Source organism: Lepus europaeus, chromosome 23 (genome assembly GCF_033115175.1).
Source record: "Lepus europaeus isolate LE1 chromosome 23, mLepTim1.pri, whole genome shotgun sequence".
Lineage (NCBI taxonomy): Eukaryota > Metazoa > Chordata > Mammalia > Lagomorpha > Leporidae > Lepus > Lepus europaeus.
The window spans coordinates 8,622,895-8,644,352 of record NC_084849.1 but is presented as its reverse complement, the minus strand read 5'-3'; the positions used below and the strand labels follow the sequence as shown (position 1 = coordinate 8,644,352).

General features: G+C 48.8%; 1 protein-coding gene across 1 annotated transcript in view; it reads left to right on the top strand.

Moving 5' to 3' along the window:
• Nucleotides 1–376: 376 nt before the first annotated feature.
• ATXN2 (ataxin 2) overlaps nucleotides 377–21,458 on the top strand; it is a 116,438-nt gene continuing 95,356 nt past the window's right edge. The window contains exon 1 of the mRNA XM_062182848.1: nucleotides 377–1,074. Coding sequence (XP_062038832.1) covers nucleotides 377–1,074 — 698 coding nt within the window. The remainder of the gene's footprint in view (nucleotides 1,075–21,458) is intronic.

Below are 21,458 nucleotides of genomic sequence, written 5' to 3'. Positions count from 1 at the left end.
GGGAGGCATCAGGCGGGGGCGACCCCGGCCCCGCGAGGGCCGCGAAGACGCCGGGGGGCGCCCTCCCTCCGCGTCCTCCAGCCCCGGCCGGCCCCGCAGCCGAGCCCGACACGCCCTCTGCGAAGGACACACCCGCCTCGAGCAGGGCGGACCCGCGCGCAGGGCCCGCCGCCCGGTCCTCACCCGACCCCCGCGGCCGCGGCCCAGCGCGGCGCCCGCGCCTCACGTGTCCCTCCCGGCCCCGGGGCCGCCTCACGTTCTGCTTCCGCCCGAACCCTTCCGACTTCCGGCAAAGAGTCCCCCCCGGCCCCGCGCCTCCGCGCCCACCCGGCGCAGCCACCCGCAGCCTCGGCGCGCCAGGCCCCCACCCGCCGCCATGCGCTCGGCGGCCGCAGCTCCTCCGAGCCCCGCGGCGGCCGCTCGGGGGCCGCGCCGGCTCGCCGCAGCCAGGTGGCCCGGCAGGCGCTCGCTCCCGCGGCAGGCGCGGAGGGGCGGGCGGGGCGGCGGCGGCGGCGCGGCCCGCGGCCCGTATCCCTCCGCCGCCCCTCCCCCGCCCGGCCCAGGCCCCCCTCCCTCCGGGCTGCGCTCGCCTCCCTCCGCCTCAGACTGTTTTGGTCGCAACGGCAACGGCGGCGCCGCGTCCCGGCCCGGCTCCAGTCGGCTCCTCGGTCTCGGCGGGCCTCCCCGCCCCTTCGTCGTCCTCCTCCTCCCCCTCGCCAGCGCGGACGCCCCCCCGGCCGCGCCAGCCCGCGCCGCCCCGCTCGGCGTCCGCGCGTCCCCGCCGCGCTCCGGCGTCTCCTCGGCGCGCCCGGCCCCCGGCTGTCCCCGCCCGGCGTGCGAGCCGGTGTATGGGCCGCTCACCATGTCGCTGAAGCCGCAGCAGCAGCCGCCGCAGCCGCAGCCGCCCGCGGCCGCCGGTGCCCGTAAGCCCGGCGGCGGCCTCCTCACGTCGCCGGCCGCCGCCGCGCCGCCGCCGCCGCCCTCGTCCTCAGGCTCGGCGCCCTCGGCCGCGGCGCCCTCCTCGTCCTCGGCGGCTGCGGCGAGCGCGGGAGGCGGGCGGCCCAGCCTGGGCAGGTGGGTGTCGGGGCTCCGGGCCTGTGGGAGCCGCGGCCTCGCGTCCCCTCCCCCGCGGCCCGCACCGCCGTCCCCGCCCCGTGACCGGCCGGCTCGTGGGGGGGGCGGCGATGGGCTGGGGGCCCGCAGTGGGGGTGGGGCCGCTCTGTCCGCAGCGGGGTGGGGTGGGGGGGGCGCCGCGGGATTCCCGTGGGATCGTCGGGCCGCGTCCAGCCTCCTGCAACATCCCCACCCCCTCCGCCAGCGGTCAAGATGGAGGGACCGGGCAGCCTCCCCTTCCCGGGGAAGTGTTGGGGAGGGGTTCTCCGGTCTCCTGGGCAGCTGTCAGCCCCCGCTCCGCCCCATTCAGGCCTCCATCGCCCCAAACGGGAGCGTGCTTGGGCAGCATCCTCACCCCCGGGTATTTGAATGTTCGTGTTGGAGGGGGTCAGCAGGTTTGGGGGGGCTCTACGGAGGGAGGGGACAGTGAGGGCAGCATCACCCCTGCTCGCGTCCGGTCTCCGCGGCCGCCCCGTGCTGGCTGGGCTGCGTGCTCAGGGTCTCCCGCAGCGGCCCGCCCTCCCCCGCCCGGGCCTGGGTGGGAGTGCCCGGCTCTCCTTCCCCCGCGAGGCCTCTCCGGCGCGCGGCGGCGGCCGAGCCGCAGTGCCCGGCCGGGGCCGCCGAGGGTGGGGAGGGGGCGGCGGCCGGGAGGGGCCCGCTGCGCGCTGCCCCGCCCCCACCCCGGGTCCGAGGTTTCCAGGGGCGAGGGGTTGCCGCAGGGCGCGGAGGTGAGGGTGCTTGCGCCCCGTCCCCGCGGTTTGTGCGGGAGTTGGGGGCTCGCTGCGCTCCGGGCTGACTGTCGGACTCTGGAGGGTGTGTGCGTGCGGGAGGCCCTAGGGCGGGTGGTTGTCGGTTGGTATTTTGCGAACCAAGAAGATGCTTGGCGTCGCCAGGGAAAGGCGGGCGTCCGACTCCAGTCCATCGTGGCCGGAGTCCGCCAAGGGCACGCAGGTTTCCCAGCGCCCCTGAGTGCGCGGTGCGGGCCTGCCGCGGAGGGCCGGCGGGATAAGGGGATCTTCACTTAGAGCAGAAGTGGGCCGTTAGGATGGGTCAGCCGGTGTTTAAGGGATTCCGCCTTCCGTTCTGACCGGACCCCCTGGCACTCCTGTTCGCCTGCTGCGGCCCTCCAAACACCGCTTAGCGTGGTCTCCGTGAGCTGAGGGCTTGCACAGCGGAAGTCCACCTGGGGTTCTGGAACTAAACTTTTCCCTTTCTCAGCGCTGGAAAATGAAAACATTTCAAATACAAGTTTTATTCTAGCTTCTCTTAGGAGTGAGGAACAATTGGCAGATATATTTAACTCGTTCAAACGGTTAGCAAAGCTAAAGCTTTTAAGTTGCATTGGCTGTACTAGGCTTAAGTATTGGACTGTAACAAAGAATCTTTTCCCAAGTTGTTTGGTCTGAGATTGGGATGTTCCAGTTACAAAACTCTATTCCTTGAGGCATCGCAGAAATTTAAGGTTAATATAGCGTTTTCCTTGCTTTAAGTTCTTTTAACTGGAGGTGTGCATTGTAGTCTTCATTTTTCATAGATAGGCCAAGTTTTGCTTAACGTATGGGATTCATATGAGGAATTCCGTTTTTCAGATCTTAAGTAAATGGACTTGTCAAATTGCTTTCAGTTTTGTTCACTTTACTGAGTTCTTTGTATATCAGCAACAACTTCTAGAATTTCCCTGTGTTTGTGTATATCAGCAATTAAAGTCAGTTTCTGGGAGCATGAGTCAAGAAAGTGCAGCATTGGGTTTGACAAGAGTCATTTACTCTTTATCATTGCTTTTTTTTTAATATTTGTTTATCTGAAAGTTATGAGGAAGGAGGGAGGGAGGGAAGGAGGGAGAGAGAGAGAGGGAGAGGGAGAGAAGAAAGAGATCTTCCATCTGCTGGTTCACCCAGATGGCTGCAATGGCCAGGGCTGGGCCAGGCCAGGGCCAGAAGCTTCACTGGTGTCTCCCATGTGGATGGCAAGAGGCCGAACCCTTGAGCCATCCTCCACTGCTTTTCCCAGGTGTATTAGAGAGCTGGCCGGGAAGTGGAGCCGCTGAGATGCTGACGTCACAGGCAACGGTTTTATTGCTATGCCACAACACCGTATATGCCACATAGAATTTCAGAGTGGCTCTTTTAGGAAAGAACAGTGCAACCACAATATTAAAATTTGAACATAACTTTTTTTTTTTTTTTTTAAAGATTTACTTATTTATCTGAAAGAGCTATACAGAGAGAAAAGGAGAGGCAGAGAGAGAGAAATCTTCTATCCACTGGTTCACTCCCCAATTGGTCGCAATGGCTGGTGCTGCACCGATCAGGAGCTTCCTCCAGGTCTCCCCACATGGGTGCGGGAACCCAAGGAATTGGGCCATCCTCTACTGCTTTTGCAGGCCACAGCAGAGAGCTGGATTGCAAATGGAGCAGCCGGGTCTCAAACCGGTGCCCATATGGGATGCTGGCACTGCAGGCAGTGGCTTAACCCACTAGGCCACAGCACCAGCTCCTTAACATTGCATTGTAAATTAAAATTTCCACTTATGGGTCCAGTGCCACTGTGCAGTAGGCTTTGGATCGGTGCAGCTCCAGTCGTTGCGGCCATTTGGAGAGTGAGCTAACGAACATAAGACCTTTCTCTCTCTCCCCCTCTCCCTGTCTGTAACTCTCTAAATAAATAAAATCTTAAAAAAAAAAAAATTTCCATTTACTCATTCTCCTATGATTGGGTTTTGGGTTTGTACCCTTTTGCTGTTGTAGATAGTGGACATCTTTATACTAATAGCTCCTTGTTTAAATGTAGTGATTTCAGTAGCCAAAGTTCCCGGGGTGTGGTTTTACTAGGTCGGAGGTCTCCGAGATTTTTATGGGTCTTGCTCGCTCCGCCACACTGTTCTTCAGGAAACCAAGAAGCTGGCACTTCTATAGAATGATTTCTTCGTAGTTTGTCAAATACTGTGAGGATTTGAGGGAAGACTTGAATTTGCTATCAAGTGCATGCATTATTGTTGGTTATCTGGTAATTTATATTTGACTGTGACTTGTGCCTCTGAAGGTTTGCTAATTATGCGTTGAAACCTGTAGCTACTATTAGGGAGGACACAGGATCTGTTTACATTGTGCTGAGCCTTCCCCTAAGCACAGGAATGAAATTGCTGAGCAGTTGTTTTAAAGATTTATTTATTTATTTGAAAGAGTCACACAGAGAGAGGAGGAGAGGCAGAGAAAGAGAGGTCTTCCATCTGCTGGTTCACTCTCCATTTGGCCGTGATGACTGGAGCTGTGCTGATCTGGAGCCAGGAGCCAGGAGCTTCTTCTCCATGTGGGTGCAGGGGCCCAAGGACCTGGGCCATCTGCTTTCCCAGGCCATAGCAGAGAGCTGGATCGGAAGTGGAGCAGCTGGGACTCTGGTGCTCCTATGGGATGCCGACACTGCAGGCAGTGGCTTTACCCGCTGTGCCACAGTGCCGGCCCCATGAGGAATTGTTGTTTTAAAGTTTTTGGTGTGTTTTGTTGTTAAACTCCCTCTTTTATTTAAAAGTGTTTTTCTTGGCCGGCACCACGGCTCACTTGGCTAATCCTCCGCCTGTGGCGCCGGCACCCTGGGTTCTAGTCCCGGTTGCTCCTCTTCCAGTCCAGCTCTCTGCTGTGGCCCAGGAAGGCAGTGGAGGATGGCCCAGGTGCTTGAGCCCTGCACCCGCATGGGAGACCAGGAGGAAGCACCTGGCTCCTGGCTTCGGATCGGCGCAGCGCGCCAGCAGTAGCAGCCATTTAGGGGGTGAACCAACGGAAAAGCAAGACCTTTCTGTCTCTTTCTCTCTCTCACTGTCTACCTCTGCCTGTCAAAAAAAGTTGTTTTTTTTTCAAAGACTTTTTATTTATTTGAAAGGCAAGTTATAGAGAGGAAGAGAGAGAGAGAGAGAGCAAGAATTTTTTTTTTTTTTTGACAGGTAGAGTTAGAGAGGAAGGTCTTCTTTCCATTGGTTCACTCCCCAAATGGCCGCTATGGCCGGCGCTGCGCCGATCTGAAGCCAGGAGCCAGGTGCTTCCTCCTCGTCTCCCATGCGGGTACAGGGGCCCAAGTACTCGGGCCATCCTCCACTGCCCTCCCGGGCCACAGCAGAGAGCCGGTCTGGAAGAGGGGCAGCTGGGACTAGAACCCGGCGCCCATATGGGATGCTGGCGCCGCAGGCGGAGGATTAACCAAGTGAGCCACGGCGCCAGCCCCAGAAAAAGTATTTCATCTGCTGGCTGCAACAGCTAGGGTTGGACCAGACCAAAACCAGGACTTTCATCTGAGTTTCTTATGTGGGTGCAGGGGCCCAAGGACTTAGGCCATCCTCTGCTGTTTTCCCATTAGCAGGATAGGAAGTGGAGCAGCCAGGACTCGAACCAGTGGCCATCAGTGATGCGGACGCTGCAGACGGTAGCTAACACCGCTGTGCCACAGCGTCAGCCCCTAAAAATGTTTTTAAAAAATTGTTTTCATTAACTGCTAGCTTCCGACCAAGTTACTTTTGATAACTTCAGGGTAGTCTCATGGTATTATTAGTAATCATCTCTGGTTAACAAAGGATCTCTTCCCTTTCCACATTCCCTTCCCTGTTTTATGTGTTTACAACTCTTTTACTTATGCCCAACTGTAAATAATAGAGCAGTAGATTTGTTTGGATAAAAGATTCAGTGTAAATACAAACTTTCTCTTTCAGTGATTTTTCAGCTTAGTGCTTTTACTTCTTTTTTGATTTGGGGTATTAAGCCTTAGAAGTTATACTGCAGTTTATTTAGTTTTAAAGTTTTTTTTTTTTTTTTTAAATTTGAAAGGCAGAGTTAAAGAGGGAGAGAAAGAGAGAGATCTTCATCCACTGGTTCTCTCCCCAAGTGGACACAACAGCCCAGGCTAGATCGACCAAAGCCAGGAGCCTGAAATTCCATCTGAATCTCCCACATGTGTGGCAGAAGCCCAGGTATTCAGGCCATCCGCTGCTTTCCCAGGCTCATTAGCAGGGAGCTGGATCAGAAATGAAGCAGTCAGGATTCAAACCAGTGCTCATGGATGCCTGTGTTGCAGGCAGTGGCTTAACCCGGTGTGTCACATCACCAGTCCCTGTAGTTTTAGTTTAATTGTTCATCATGTTTCCATTTAAATATCAGTGAGACATTCATCTCTAAATTTAATATCTTCTGGAAGGGCCTAAAAACCTACGTTCAACATAAACTTATTGAATATCTGTGTACAAGACAGGTGTGTAGGTACTCGGTGTATGTCCATGAATAAAACCAAGATAGTTGCTTTTCCGAATTACTTATTTTTAATGTGCTAGACAGTGAGCCTGTGTGTAGTGTTTGATAAGAGCAGTGGCATCTGGAGAGCACCTCCTTAAAGCATGGGGACAGCTTGCAGTTGACATGTGGTAGAGAGGCTTCACTACAGATGATGTTCCGGGAAGGTTGGAAGGGGGGCGGGTATTTAGCTGTTGGCTCTTCATCTGGGTTAGTCAGTCACATGGAATCATTTGTATTTCTCAAACTACATCCTCCTCGTGTTAACTGATTTGTGAGTGTTGATGCCCATCCGGTCCTACAAAGTTAGTTAACATTTAGGTCATTAGAGGGAGACTGTAGATAGCTAGTAATAACAGAAGGGATCTGCTTTTGTTTTGTGTAGGTTTGTTTTGTTTTGTCTTGTTTTAGAGGAGGGGAGGCTTATTTCACCTGATGAGTTTTGTTTTCATCCTAAGTGCCTGGAGAAAATCCACTTTGTAAGAGTGAGCAAAAGCCTACATCAAACTATTTATTTTGTCAAAGAAAAAAAGCCTGGAGTAGTTTAGAGACTGTGTTCTGAAACACTGAAAATGTTGATGATACTGGTTGTGGTGTTTCTTTTTGGGCTAAATGCAAACTTATGTTGTCTGTGTCTCTCTAATTAGACAGTTAGGATTTCACACAGGGGATGTTAACTCATATCTTAGCTATTTAATAGCCATATGTTTCAACTTAAATGAGGATCTGATTTTTGTTCTAAATAACTACAGCTGTGGTAGAAGGTTTTCTGCCAGAGTAAAGGTTTTTTTTTTGTTGTTGTTGTTTTTTAACCTTGAAAGGAATTTTAAGATTTTAGGAGATTTTTTTTTTTTTGTTAGGATTAGAGTTTTCTATTTTGGCTGGATAGATTAGCATTTTGATATTATACACCGAGTAGTTGAGCCTGAACAAGACCTTGTTTTTGTATCTGTTGTATGTTACTTAGTTTTTTTGAAAGTTGGAGTTACAGAGAGAGAGAGGGAGAGGCAAACACAGGGAGCTCTTCCAAATGCTGCTTTACTTCCCAGATGGCCACTACGGGTAGGGCTGGGCAGGCTGGGGCCAGGAGTTTCTTACAGGTCACCCACATGGGTGGCTGGAGTCCAAATACGTGGGCCATCTTCTGCTGCCTTAACCCAGGCCATTAGCAGGGAGCTGGGTTGGAAGTGGAGCAGCCAGGGACATGAACGGGCACCTATATGGGATGCCAGCTTTGCGGGTGGCAGCTTTACCTGATACAACACAAGGTCGGCCCCTTTGCATCTATTCTAAATGATAGTGATAACTTTAGTGGCTCTGTAAATGGAGTTTACTAACAGGCCCTTGTGATATTGTGCCTCCTTAGTGAAAGTCCTTGTATTTTGTTTTGAGGCATATCTGAGTCATCTATGGACTGTTACCATGCTAAGGTTTTAAGAGGTCTCTACAGTTACCTGTCCAGTAAAATGTTACCAAAGTTAAAGTAGAATATTTTATCTTGAGGTTTTCTTTTTCTTCGCTTTTCTTTTTCTTTCTTTTTTTTTTTTTTGCCTTCTTCCTCCTTTGGCTGTTAAACTTCAAAAGTAGATCTGTTTTTCTTTCTTTTTTTTTTTTTGACAGGCAGAGTGGACAGTGAGAGAGAGACAGAGAGAAAGGTCTTCCTTTTGCCGTTGGTTCACCCTCCAATGGCCGGTGCACCACGCTGATCCGATGGCAGGAGCCAGGTGCTTCTCCTGGTCTCCCATGGGGTGCAGGGCCCAAGGACTTGGGCCATCCTCCACTGCACTCCCTGGCCACAGCAGAGAGCTGGCCTGGAAGAGGGGCAGCTGGGACAGGATCGGTGCCCCGACCAGGACTAGAACCTGGTGTGCCGGCGCCGCAAGGCGGAGGATTAGCCTAGTGAGCCGCGGCGCCGGCTAGATCTGTTTTTCTTAGGTTTACTCCTCAATGAATGTGAAGTTTGGATCAAACCTTTGGTAGGTTGTAGCATTTACGTGTAAAATTTCTGATGTACACATTTGAATCCATGAGCTTTATTAACATTGCTTATGATGGGAAATAGGGTGAGCTATATCTTAATGTGTTTTTTGATATCCTTAAAGTATGTTTATTTCTATTGAAAAGCAATTTCTTCTGCTTTGAGGATGAACTTTCCATGTGGAACATAGCAGCATTCTCCATTGCAGGGCTGGCCAGCCTAGCAAAGCAGATGTCTGTTTTTTGTTTTTGTTTTTGTTAAGTATAGGCACAGAGAGAGAGGTTTTCCATCTGCTGGTTCACTCCCCAAATGGCTGCAATGGCTGGAGCTGGGCCAATCTGGAATCAGGAGCTTCTTCTGGGTCTCCCACATAGGTGTAGGGTTCCAAACACTTGGGCCATCTTCCACTATTTTCAGGCCATAAGTAGAGAGCTGGATCGGAAGTGGAGCAGCCGGGACTCGAAACAGCACCGCCGGCACTGCAGGTGGAGGCTTAGCCTACTTAAGCCACAGCACCGGCCCCCTTCACTGTTCTTTAAAACACCAATTAATTCAAGAGATGTTATTCTCCTCCTCCCACCCTCTCCGTCTGCCCATCTGTCTGTTTCTGTTCCATAATTTGAGCTTGTAGATGTGTAAAATATGGCCCCTGATCTTAAGTTGCTTGCAGTTTAGTAGAGAACTACTGTCCAGGACAGATTTATTTTCCAATTAGTTTATTGGAAGCAATCTTTACTGTTGCAGTTATGTATGAAAATTCTTTCTTATAATCTGAAAACCAGAAGCTTTAAGTATTCTTTTTTTTTTTTTTTTTTTTTTGTGACAGGCAGAGTGGACAGTGAGAGAGAGAGACAGAAAGAAAGGTCTTCCTTTGCCGTTGGTTCACCCTCCAATGTCTGCCGCCAGGTGCTTCTCCTGGTCTCCCATGGGGTGCAGGGCCCAAACATTTGGGCCATCCTCCACTGCACTCCCTGGCCACAGCAGAGAGCTGGCCTGGAAAAGGGGCAACCAGGACAGAATCTGGTGCCCCGACCGGGACTAGAACCCAGTGTGCCGGCGCCGCAAGGCGGAGGATTAGCCTAGTGAGCCACAGCGCTGGCTGCTTTAAGTATTCTTTATAGAAGAGTAAGATAGTGTGAAGAAGAGGAAAACCAGGCTCCTTCAGGATTAAAATCACCCATAATTCTTTTGTTTGAAGTAACCACTATTAGAAATTTGGTGTAGGGGCTGGCGCCGCGGCTCACTAGGCTAGTCTTCCGCCTGTGGCGCCGGCACCCTGGGTTCTAGTCCTGGTTGGGGTGCTGGGTGCTAGTCCCGGTTGCTCCTCTTCCAGGCCAGCTCTCTGCTGTGGCCCGGGAAGGCAGTGGAGGATGGCCCAAGTGCTTGGGCCCTGCACCCGCATGGGAGACCAGGAGGAAGCACCTGGCTCCTGGCTTTGGATTGGTGCGGTGCACCGGCCTCAGTGGCCATTTGAGGGGTGAACCAATGGAAGGAAGATCTTTCTCTCTGTCTCTCTCTCTCTCTCACTGTCTAACTCTGCCTGTCAAAAAATAAATAAATAAATAAAACTTGGTGTAGGGGCTAGCCTGTGGCGCTGGCATCCTATATGGGTGCCAGTTCATGTCCTGGTTGCTTCTCTTCCCATCCAGTTGTCTGCTTGTAGCCCAGGAGAGCAGTGGAAGATGGCCCAAGTGCTTTGGCCCTGTACTTGTGGGGGAGACCTGGAAGAAGCTCCTGGCTCCTGGCTTCAGATTGATCTAGCTCTGACCGATGCAGCCATTTGGTGAGTGAACCAGTGGATGGAAGACCTTTCTCTAAGTTTAGCTCACAAATAAATAAAATCATTAAAAAATTTTGGTGTATATGTTTTGTGAGTCTTTTTTTTTTTTTTTTTTAAGATTTATTTATTTATTTGAAAGAGTAATGCAGAGAGAGACAGAGAGGTCCTCCATCCTGTGGTTCATTCCCCACCCTTCATTGGCCCCAATGGCCGGAGCTGTGCCGATCTGAAGCCAGGAGCCTCCTCTGGTCTCTCACGCGGGTGCAGGGGCCCGAGGATGTGGGCCATCCTCTGCTGTTCTCCCAGGCCGCAGCAGAGAGCTGGATCAGAGGTGGAGCAGCCGGGTCTCGAACTGGCGCCCATATGGGATGCTGGCTCTTCAGGCCAGGACCTTAACCCCCTGTGCCACAGCGCCGGCCCCCTGAGTCTTTGTGAACATGTATATGTTGAACAAAATGTGCTGTGGCTTTGAATTCAACAGTATGTATCATCTTTTAAAATATTTTCCCAAGACTATAAAATTTTGTAACATGAACAAATAGCAGAAAATCCTACAAAATAGAAGGAAAAAAAATCCTGAGCTTTGAGGTTTGGGGACTTGCCCAAGGCAGCATTTGTAGAATTTTATTATACTGCTCTTTTATATGCAGATATGCACACATAGTCTTGTTGTGTATTTTGAAGAATACACAGCTACAGGCAGGCCTTCCCTTCAGGACATCCTGCTGTAACCTTGAGTGTAGCTTGCGGATAATTCCTTGTCTTTGTTTTTTAGTGTATGTAATTCTGCGCGTATGTGATGTGAAATTTGTTTAAATGTTAAATCCTTGGTTTTACTAATTTTAACAGTTTTGTATTTTTATGGATCTAGATTGTTTATGAAAATTTGCCACAACTGTTAACCTCTGTTTTTTGTTTGTTTTCAGTTGTATTTATGTGAAAATTTCATTATCCTTTTTTTTTTTTTTAAAGATTCTTACGTAGGTTGCTTGTAATTTAAACTTTGGAAGTTAAGTAGCTATAAAAGATCAATTCCATGCGATGATTAGTAATTAACTACATTTTGGAAATAGGATAAAATCACTGTATAAGGTGGTCTTTATCAAACTCATCAGTTTGTGGTATGAGGCTTGTCTGCAAAGTACTTGACAACTAACGTGGTTTATTTTTATTAAGTACATCAGAATTTTAGAATGCTTTTCTTATAAAATTATTACCTTGAAAGACTTGGTCTGCATGTTGTTAGTGGTCATATTTATTTGATTACTACTTTTCTTTTTTTTTTTTTTGACATGCAGAGTGGACAGTGAGAGACAGAGAGAAAGGTCTTCGTTTTTCTGTTGGTTCACCCTCCAGTGGCCACTGCAGCAGGCGCGCTGCAGCCGGTGCACTGTACTGATCCGAAGCCAGGAGCCAGGTGCTTCTCCTAGTCTCCCACATGGGTGCAGGACCCAAGCACTTTGGGCCATCCTCCACTGCACTCCCGGACCACAGCAGAGAGCTGGACAGAATCTGGTGCCCTGACTGGGGCTAGAACCCGGGGTGCTGGCGCCACAGGTGGAGGATTAGCCTAGTGAGCCGTGGCGCTGGCTGATTACCACTTTTCATATTGCTTTTCTAACTTTTACAAATGGTCAGGATTATTCTTGACTACAATTTTAGTTGAAAAAAGGCTGGTTTATGGCCTGCGCCGCGGCTCACTAGGCTAATCCTCCGCCTTGCGGCGCCGGCATACCAGGTTCTAGTCCCGGTTGGGGTGCTGGATTCTGTCCCGGTTGCCCCTCTTCCAGGCCAGCTCTCTGCTATGGCCCGGGAGTGCAGTGGAGGATGGCCCAAGTCCTTGGGCCCTGTACCCCATGGGAGACCGGGAGAAGCACCTGGCTCCTGGCTTCAGATCAGTGCAATGCGCCGGCCGCAGGGTGCCGGCCGCAGTGGCCATTGGAGGGTGAACCAACAGAAAAAGGAAAACCTTTCTGTCTCAAACTGTCCACTCTGCCTGTCAAAAAGAAAAAGAAAAGAAAAGAAAAAAGGCTGGTTTGGGACCAAGTAGTACATTTTTGTTTTGGGACTCATAAATTAATTGTGGACTTTGTGCAGTTAGCTGTTCTTATCCCTGAAACACTTGGAAATCAGAAATCCAAGATTAAAGTTTTTGCGTTGAAGCTTGTACATACTACATAACAAGAGGTTCTTTGGGGCCTCTTGCAGAGCTTACTTCTACATTACATGTGATTCTGTCTAGCTTTTATGATTACTAATTGCAGCAAGTAGAAAGGTAAAATTTATATAGGCAAGTGTACTGACAGCAGTGAGAAATAATAGTAGTGTGATAGAAAGTTAAGGTACTGGAGAATTATAAAAAAAAATACCAAAAAGTATACCATCCTGGGAGTTTAGACTATAAAGTTGTAGCTCTGTGCCTTAGTGGGCCTTAGGGGCATTACTGTTTTATAGCTCAATGTAGGTAATTAATGTGCTCATAATAGTGACTCATAAGACAAGGTTAAATTGTTTTCATATCTCTCAAAGAAGTATTTTTCAGTCTGTAGGTCATGACCCCTTAGTGTGTTGTGAAATCACTTTAGTAGGTCATGACAAAGCACTTTTACAAAAATGAATTAGAGAAATATTACAATGTGTTGCATCATTAAGAATAAGAATTGTTTTAAGAGTTTGTGTGTGTGCGTATATATATACATACACATACTACATTATAGTATAAAATTTAATTTCTCATTGATGCAGTCAGTTAATGCCTGAAAAAGGAATGAGGAACAGATTTGAAGGTATGTCTAGGCTAGAGTTGTCAGATTTAGCAAATAAAAATACAGGCCATCCGGTTAAAATTGAATTTCTGATAAACAGTGACTAACTTTTTGGTTGCCCAGCCCCTGCTGTGGGCATTTGGGGAGTAAACCAATGGGTGGATGATTGCTCTCTTTCTCTGTCTCTCAGCCTTTCAAATAAAATGAAAATAATTAAAATGACACATACTGGCTGTCTTTTATTCACTGGTTCTTTCCCCAGTGCCCACAATATCCAGGGATGGGCTAGGCTAAAGCCAGGGGCCTGAAGCTCAATCCAGGTCTCCCACATGGGTGGCAGGGACCTAAGTACTTGAGTCCTTGCTGCCTCCCAGGGTGTACAATAGCAGGAAGCTGGAATGGAGGGCAGAGCAGGGACTTCAGCCCAAGCACTCCTAGATGGGATGCAGGTGTCCCAAGTGGCAGCTTAACTGCTGCACCAAATTACCTGCCCCACTTTCTAAAAAACTACTGATTATTAAAACAGCTGACTTAAGCATCTGCAGTGGTGACTTCAGCCTGAACTTCTGGGTCAGTATTGATGGGGTTGTTTGCTTGATAGTCTTGGAAGGGCTGTACGAGTCAGCGAGTTGCTTATGAATTCTCATGTAGAGACAATCTTTTTATTTTTTTAATATAAAGAGAACAGATTTAATTTTCACAGATAAAATTCTAAAAATAGAATTCCCTATAGAAACAGTCTTTTTGTCTTAGGACCTCAGCCACAACATGTTTTTCTTGATTTTCAGTCTTGGTAGACATCCACACTGGTCTTTCACTTCGAGACTCTTTACCCTTTACACTTCTGATCAAGCCAGCACGCACCTCCACGGGTCTTACCTTGTGCCTAGGTAGGATAATTCTAATTTGGTGAATTGCCACCTCTGTTTGGTTATCTTTCTAGAATCTTAAGAAACCATGGCTGTGGCACGGCTTCCTGATCGACTGGTTCTTCAGCTGTGAGTGTCAGGAGCAAAGTGGACTGACCTGCAAGCATGTCTTCCTCACAATTGATTCCTGTTATTTCTGAAATCTCTGGGTGTTGACTGTGCTTGACCTTGGTTTATTGCTGTTAGAGCTGTCGTATTCAAGTGCAGCAGCAGTGAGTTGAAAGAAAGCATTTCATTATGCCAGAAATGAGAGAGAGGAAACTGATGGCTTCGGACAGGACTAATTATTCTGAGGAACAGGAAGCAAAAGAATCATGCTTAGGTAGTCAGTAATGATCGGTGGAAGCTAAAGATAATGGGTAGATGAAGTGGACAAACGTGGCTGTTTGCAGTGAAGGTGTTCTTCATCAGTCTGGAAGAAAACCGAATGCTGCGCTGAAACTTGTCAGCAGCTGTGGGATCACAGTCCATTGGACGCAGGCTCTGAGGAGAATTCAGCAACCCTCAAGAACATTCTCTCTTGGGAAAAGCTGATGGATTATACATCTTGTGGGTCTGCGAACTTCAAGCCTCCTGCCATCCATTTTGGACTTTGGAGCAGCTGGTTATGTAGCAGACTTCCCTCCCCTCCCTCAAATGTCTGTAACAGCCAGGGCTGGGGTCCAGGAACCAGGAATTCAGTCCAGGTTTCCCATGTGAGTGGCAGGAACCCAGCTGTTTGAGCCATCAGCAGGGCCTCCCAGGGAGAGCGTCAGCAGGAAGCTGGAATGGAGAGCAGAGCTGGGCACTCTTGTGACATCTTAGCTGCGAGGCCTAATGCCTGTGCTGCTTACTCTAGTAGATCGTAATTACGTTTCTGTTAATCATATTGAAATATAACGTATAAAATTCATCCTTTGTATAGTTCCTTTTTTTTTAGGAAAAGTTTATTTTAAAAATTTATTTATTTAAAAAGCAGAGTTACAGGCCGGCACCGCGGCTCAATAGGCTAATCCTCCGCCTTGCGGCGCCAGCACACCGGGTTCTAGACCCGGTCGGGGAACCGATCCTGTCCGGTTGCCCCTCTTCCAGGCCAGCTCTCTGCTGTGGCCAGGGAGTGCAGTGGAGGATGGCCTAAGTGCTTGGGCCCTGCACCCGCATGGGAGACCAGGAGAAGCACCTGGCTCCTAGCTTCAGATCAGTGTGATGCGCTGGCCGCAGTGGCCATTGGAGGGTGAACCAAAGGCAAAAAGGAAGACCTTTCTCTGTGTCTCTCTCTCTCACTATCCACTCTGCCTGTCAAAAAAAAAAAAACTTAAGGGGCTGGCGCCGTGGCAGCAGGTAAAACCACTGCCTTCAGTGCCAGCATTCCATATGGGTGCCGGTTCGAGTCCTGTCTGCTCCACTTCGATCTAGCTCTCTGCTATGGTCTGGGAAAGCAGTAGATGGCGGCCCAAGGCCTTGGGCCACTGCACCCACATGGGAAACCTGGAGGAAGCTCCTGGCTCCTGGCTTCAGATTAGCGCATCTCCAGCCTTTGGGGCCAACTGGGGAGTGAACCAGCAGATGGAAGATCTTTCTCTCTTTCTGCCTTTCCTTCTCTATCTGTGTAACTCGTTGACTTTCAAATAAATATTTTAAAAAAACCTGCTAAACTCTTTGTAAAAGTGACTGTACTGTTTTTGTTCCTCTCAGTAATGTATGAAATTTCTAACTGCTCCAGTTCCTTATCCGCACGTGATATGTTAGTTTTTGTAAATTTTAGCCATTCTAGTAGATGTTTACCAGTATTTTTTTTTTTTTCTTTTTTTTTGACAGGCAGAGTGGATAGTGAGAGAGCGAGACAGAGAGAAAGGTCTTCCTTTTTGCCATTGGTTCACCCTCCAATGGCCGCTGCGGCCGGCACATCACGCTGATCCAAAGGCAGGAGCCAGGTGCTTCTCCCGGTCTCCCATGCGGGTGCAGGGCCCAAGGACTGGGGCCATCCTCCACTGCCTTCCCGGGCCATAGCAGAGAGCTGGCCTGGAAGAGGGGCAACCGGGATAGAACCCGGCGCCTGAACCGGGACTAGAACCCAGTGTGCTGGTGCCACAAGGTGGAGGATTAGCTTGTTAAGCCATGGCGCCGGCCACCAGTATTTCCCATTGTGGTTCTATTTTGCATTTCCGTACTTCCTAATGATATTTGCAAACTTTTCATGAGCTTATTTGCCATTTATATATCATCATCAGTAACAAGAAGCTATTTGGGATCTACTTGTTCCAAAGTAGTTCCATTGTCTGTCCTAGATTTAGGACATCTTGAGGGCAGAGACAAATGCCTGTACAACTTGGTATGCTTGGTAGGGTTATTTATTGACTATATGAACATTGATTTCATTGTTAAAACAGATAAATTTACCCTGCCAGGGAAAAGCTTCCATCTGGAAAGGAACATGGCAGTTACTGACAGGCACAATGTTTATCTACTCCCCTTTGAGTTTATTTTGTCACACACATACATAAGATGTATATATTTTTTCCCTCATAGATTGCCATCCAGTCCTATTAGCTGGTCTGTTACTCTGTCCCTATTATACCTAAGAAAAAACCAAGGCCCATAGAGGTTAAATATTCAAATGCACTCAGCTAGAGAGTGGCAGAGATGAAGTAACTTGGTATCATTGTATTTAAGATCTCTGGAAAGGTATATGGAAGTGACACAGGGAGGAGATTGGTGATCGAGTTAAGGAAAGTTATGACTTCTTAAATTATTTGAGAGGCAGAAAGATACAGACAGAGTGAGTGAGTGTCTGCAGTTCATTCCCTAAATGTCAGCAACAGGCTGGGCTGGGCCAGGAACCTAAAGCAGCTGGTAGTGCAGTCCAGGTCTCCCACATGGGTGGCCAGACCTAAACTACTTAGGCTGTCACCATTGCTCTCAGGGTCTGCATTAGAAGGAAGCTGGAGTCAGGAGTTGGAGTTGGAGCTTGACATCAAACCCAGGTTCTCTGATGTGGACATCTTAACCACTAAGCCAGACACCCATCCCTAACTTCTCTTTTTTAATTGACCAAGAGTCACTAGCTTTACTGTGTGGAGATGGATAACTTGAATGGAGTCCTCAGGATGAGACAGAGAAGAAAATGAAGACTTTACATTTGTGACAGATATGGAATTTAAGTCTTATGTGTTATGGGAAATCTGCATATTTTTACCCTAATTAAAAATGTCGAGGAACAAATAAGAACCTTATTATGAAACTTCACGTAAAACATTTCTAGAAAAAAGCCCCTAGCATTTCTGAGCTTAGTGTTTGGTAGCAGTAGCCATTTTTCTGAAGTAAGTTTAGCTGTCTATGGTATGAATACAGTTTATGGAGGACTCTACTTACGAAATGATAGTTACTACTTATTGTGTGCCTAGTAGAAGTAGGGAGCTGTGCCAAGTGCATTACTTTCATATCTCTCAATCCTTACGGCAGGCCTACCTGTCAGGTTGGTTGTGCCATATCCATTTTGCCTAAGAGGGAGTGGTGGTTCAGAAGGTGAGAAACTTGCCAAGGTCAAAGATTTAGGAAGTAATAGAGCTGACATTCTAACCCCAGGAGACACTGGAGTCTTTGCTTTCAGTAACTGCCGCACTACCCTTAGTTAGTATAGATCTATGACAAAGTACAAACCGCTTAAAGTCAGTGAGGAGAGCATGCAGTTTGTTACCAGCCATGAAATGGCTCAGTTTTCAGTGCCTTAGTCCTAGCAGTTCTCAATGTATAGATGAGTTTGGATCCAAAAGTTTGATTGTAACTTTTACTTTTTTTTTTTAAAGTATGTTTTTTATTTCACTGATTTTTTTTTCTTTCTTTCTTTACTTTTTAATTTTTTTTGACAGGCAGAGTGGACAGTGAGAGAGAGAGAGACAGAGAGAAAGGTCTTCCTTTTTGCCATCAGCACCGCGCTGATCCGATGGCAGGAGCCAGGTGCTTCTCCTGGTCTCCCATGGGGTGCAGGGCCCAAGCACTTGGGCCATCCTCCACTGCACTCCCTGGCCACAGCAGAGAGCTGGCCTGGAAGAGGGGCAACCGGGACAGGATCGGTGCCCCGACCAGGACTAGAACCTGGTGTGCCGGCGCCGCAAGGCGAAGGATTAGCCTGTTGAGCCGTGGCGCCGGCGTAACTTTTACTTTTTTATTTTAAAGATTGAAGACTGTTATAAATTGTGGTTGGTTTTCTGCACTTGCCTATTTTAGCAGGTAGTCAGTTCCAACCCATGATTAATTTGAACTAAGTGGTATGGTACCATACTGTGGGTTCAGAGCATGTTTGTGGCTTAATCAAAGAACGTAAACACCCCTTATTTGTATAGAGTACTGACTCCCTCACAGCCTCAGAGCCAGAAGGACACTCTGAACAAGACCTCAATACACATTGATCCTCTAAAGGGATGTAATACTGCAGAAATGATTTCTGTCCGCTGTAGCTTTAGGAAAACTCCCAACTGTGCTGCATTAACAGCTTTAGTTTTGTTGGGTCACTCGTGTGCTCAGAAATCACCCTTTCCCCAAGCCTGAGGGCTACCTTACCTTCAGCGTTTTCCATGATTTAATCTAGAGGCTGGCAGACGTTTTGTGAAAAGGGCCAAATAGTAAATATTTTAAGCTTTGCCGGCCACTTGGAGTATTTTTTTCTTGCATATTCTTTATTTAGATTTTTAAAATTTATTTATTTGAGAGGTAGAGTTACAGACAGAGGGAGAGACAAAGAGAAAGCTCTTCTATCAGCTGGTTCATTTCCCAAATGGCTGTAGCACCAGAAGCCAGGAGCTTCTTCCAGACTTCCCATGTGGGTGCAGGGGCCCAAGCACTTGGACCATCCTCTACCGCCTTCCCAGGCCATAGCAGAGAGCTGGATTGGAAGAGGAGCGGCCAGGACATGAACCAGCACATATGGGATGCCAGTACTGAAGGCGAAGGCTTAGCCTACTATGCCACAGCACCAGCCCCAGGTTGTTGTTGTGTTTTTTTTTTTTTTTGACAGGCAGAGTGGATAGTGAGAGAGAGAAAGGTTTTCCTTTTTGCCATTGGTTCACCCTCCAATGGCCGCTGCGGCCGGCGCATCTCGCTGATCCGAAGCCAGGAGCCAGGTGCTTCTCCCGGTCTCCCATGCGGGTGCAGGGCCCAAGGACTGGGGCCATCCTCCACTGCACTCCCGGGCCATAGCAGAGAGCTGGCCTGGAAGAGGTGCAACAGGGATAGAATCCGGTGCCCGAACCGGGACTAGAACCCGGTGTGCCAGTGCCGCAAGGCAGAGGATTAGCCTGTTAAGCCCTGGCGCCAGCCTTTTTCTTTTCTTTTTTTTTTTTTTTTTTTTTGTTTGTTTTTTTAATTTATTTGAAAGGCAGAGTTAGAGGGAGAGACGCAGAGAGGGAGATCTTCCATCCTCTGTTTCACTCCCTTTCTGGCCACAATATCCAATGCTCTGCCAGGCCAGAATCAGGAGCCCAGAGCTGCTTTCAGGTCTCCCAGGTGGATACAGGGGGTCTGAGGACTTGAGTCATCTGTTGCTTTCCCAGGTGCATTATCAGGGAGCCGTCTAGGAAGTGGAGCAGCCGGGTCTCAAACTTGTACCCATATGGGATGCCTGTGTCACAGGTGGTGGCTTTACCCACTGTGCTACAATACCGGCCCCTGTATATTCTTTATTTAGAAAGAAACATGAAAGTGTAAAAATTATTCTGAGCAACAGCCATGTAAAAACAGGCCACAGACCCATGGGCATTTGCTGACTCAAGGTAGAACCTTATTTGACATTTCTCATTATATTTTCCGTTCTTAAAAAGATGAGCTGTGGGGTGGGTGGTATAGCAGTAAAGGTGTAGCAGTTAAGGTGCTACTTGAAGATACCACTTGAGATGCTTGTATCACATGTCAGAGTGCCGGTTCAAGTCCTGGCCTCTCCACTTGTAATCCACCTTCTTCCTAATGTATACCCTGAGAGGCAGTGGATGATGGTTTAAGTGCTTGGGTCCCTGCCACCAATGTGGGAGACCTGGATTTATACATATAAATCCTTCATTTAAGTGAAGATGGTCATCTTTATTTGCTTGTGCAGGCCCTGTATTCAGTTTCTGCTTTCTGCCTTCTCTTTTGACATTGTTCTGATTTCCACGGCCTCATATTTATCCTGTTAAGATCTAGCCCAAATCTTCCATGAAATTTATTCTTAATTTTTACTTCCTGTAGAATCTACCTTGTCCTGCATCGTTTTGCTTTCTTGAGGACATGTTTCATGTTTTTCCATAGAAGCTTACAGTGAATTAAAAGAACAGGAAGATAAATTCTCTCAAGTTATTTTATGAAGAATACCTAAAGCTAATTTTTTTTTCTTTTTTATTTATTTATTTTTATTTTTGACAGAGTGGACAGTGAGAGACAGAGAGAAAGGTCTTCCTTTGCCGTTGGTTCACCCTCCAGTGGCCACCATGGCTGGCGTGCTGCAACCGGCGCACCTGGCTGATCCGAAGGCAGGAGCCAGGTGCTTCTCCTGGTCTCCCATGTGGGTGCAGGGCCCAAGCACTTGGGCCATCCTCCACTGCACTCCCTGGCCACAGCAGAGAGCTGGCCTGGAAGAGGGGCAACTGGGACAGAATCCGGAGCCCTGACCGGGACTAGAACCCGGTGTGCCGGTGCCACAAGGTGGAGGATTAGCCTATTGAGCCACGGCGCCGGCCAGTTACATGTTTTTTTAACAGATGGATGTTCCTAATGTCTGGCATTCTATTCCTCTCCCGGATAAGAATTTTAGAATTAGGAGCTTGCATTTGAGGTCATCGTGATTCATCCTCTTCGTGTACACAGGAGCAGGAAGTTGAAGGGATTTGTCCAGTTGCACAACTAGTGTTTATTTAGCATCCCAGCTCTTTTCTGACTTCGTGATGTAGGGCAAGTTGTTTCACTTGTGGTTGTGCAGCTGTTTTTTTTTTTTTTTTTAATTTTTTTTAATATTTGCACTTGTATTCCAGCTTCTTTTTCAAAAGTTTCTTTTGCCGATGCCGCGGCTCACTAGGCTAATCCTCCGCCTTGCGGCGCCGGCACACCAGGTTCTAGTCCCGGTCGGGGCGCCGATCCTGTCCCGGTTGCCCCTCTTCCAGGCCAGCTCTCTGCTGTGGCCCGGGAGTGCAGTGGAGGATGGCCCAAGTGCTTGGGCCCTGCACCCCATGGGAGACCAGGAGAAGCACCTGGCTCCTGCCTTTGGATCAGCGCGATGCGCCGGCCGCAGCGGCCATTGGAGGGTGAACCAACGGCAAAAGGAAGACCTTTCTCTCTGTCTCGCTCTCTCACTATCCACTCTGCCTGTCAAAAAAAAAAAAAAAAAAAAAAAAAAAAAGTTTGTTTTTACTTACTTGAAAGTCAGAGAAAAGACAGATCTTCCATCCACTGTTTACTCCCCAAATGCTGTCAACAGCCAGGAATGGGCTGGGCCAGGCCAGATCCAGGAGCTGGCAGCTCCATCTGGGTTTCCCATGTGGATGATAGGGACTCAATATTTGAACCATCACCTGCTGCCTCTCAGGGCATGCATTAGTAGAAAGCTGGTTTGGAAACGGAGGCAGGACTCCATCCCAGGCACGCTGTTATGGGATGTGGGCATCCCAAATGATGGCTTGA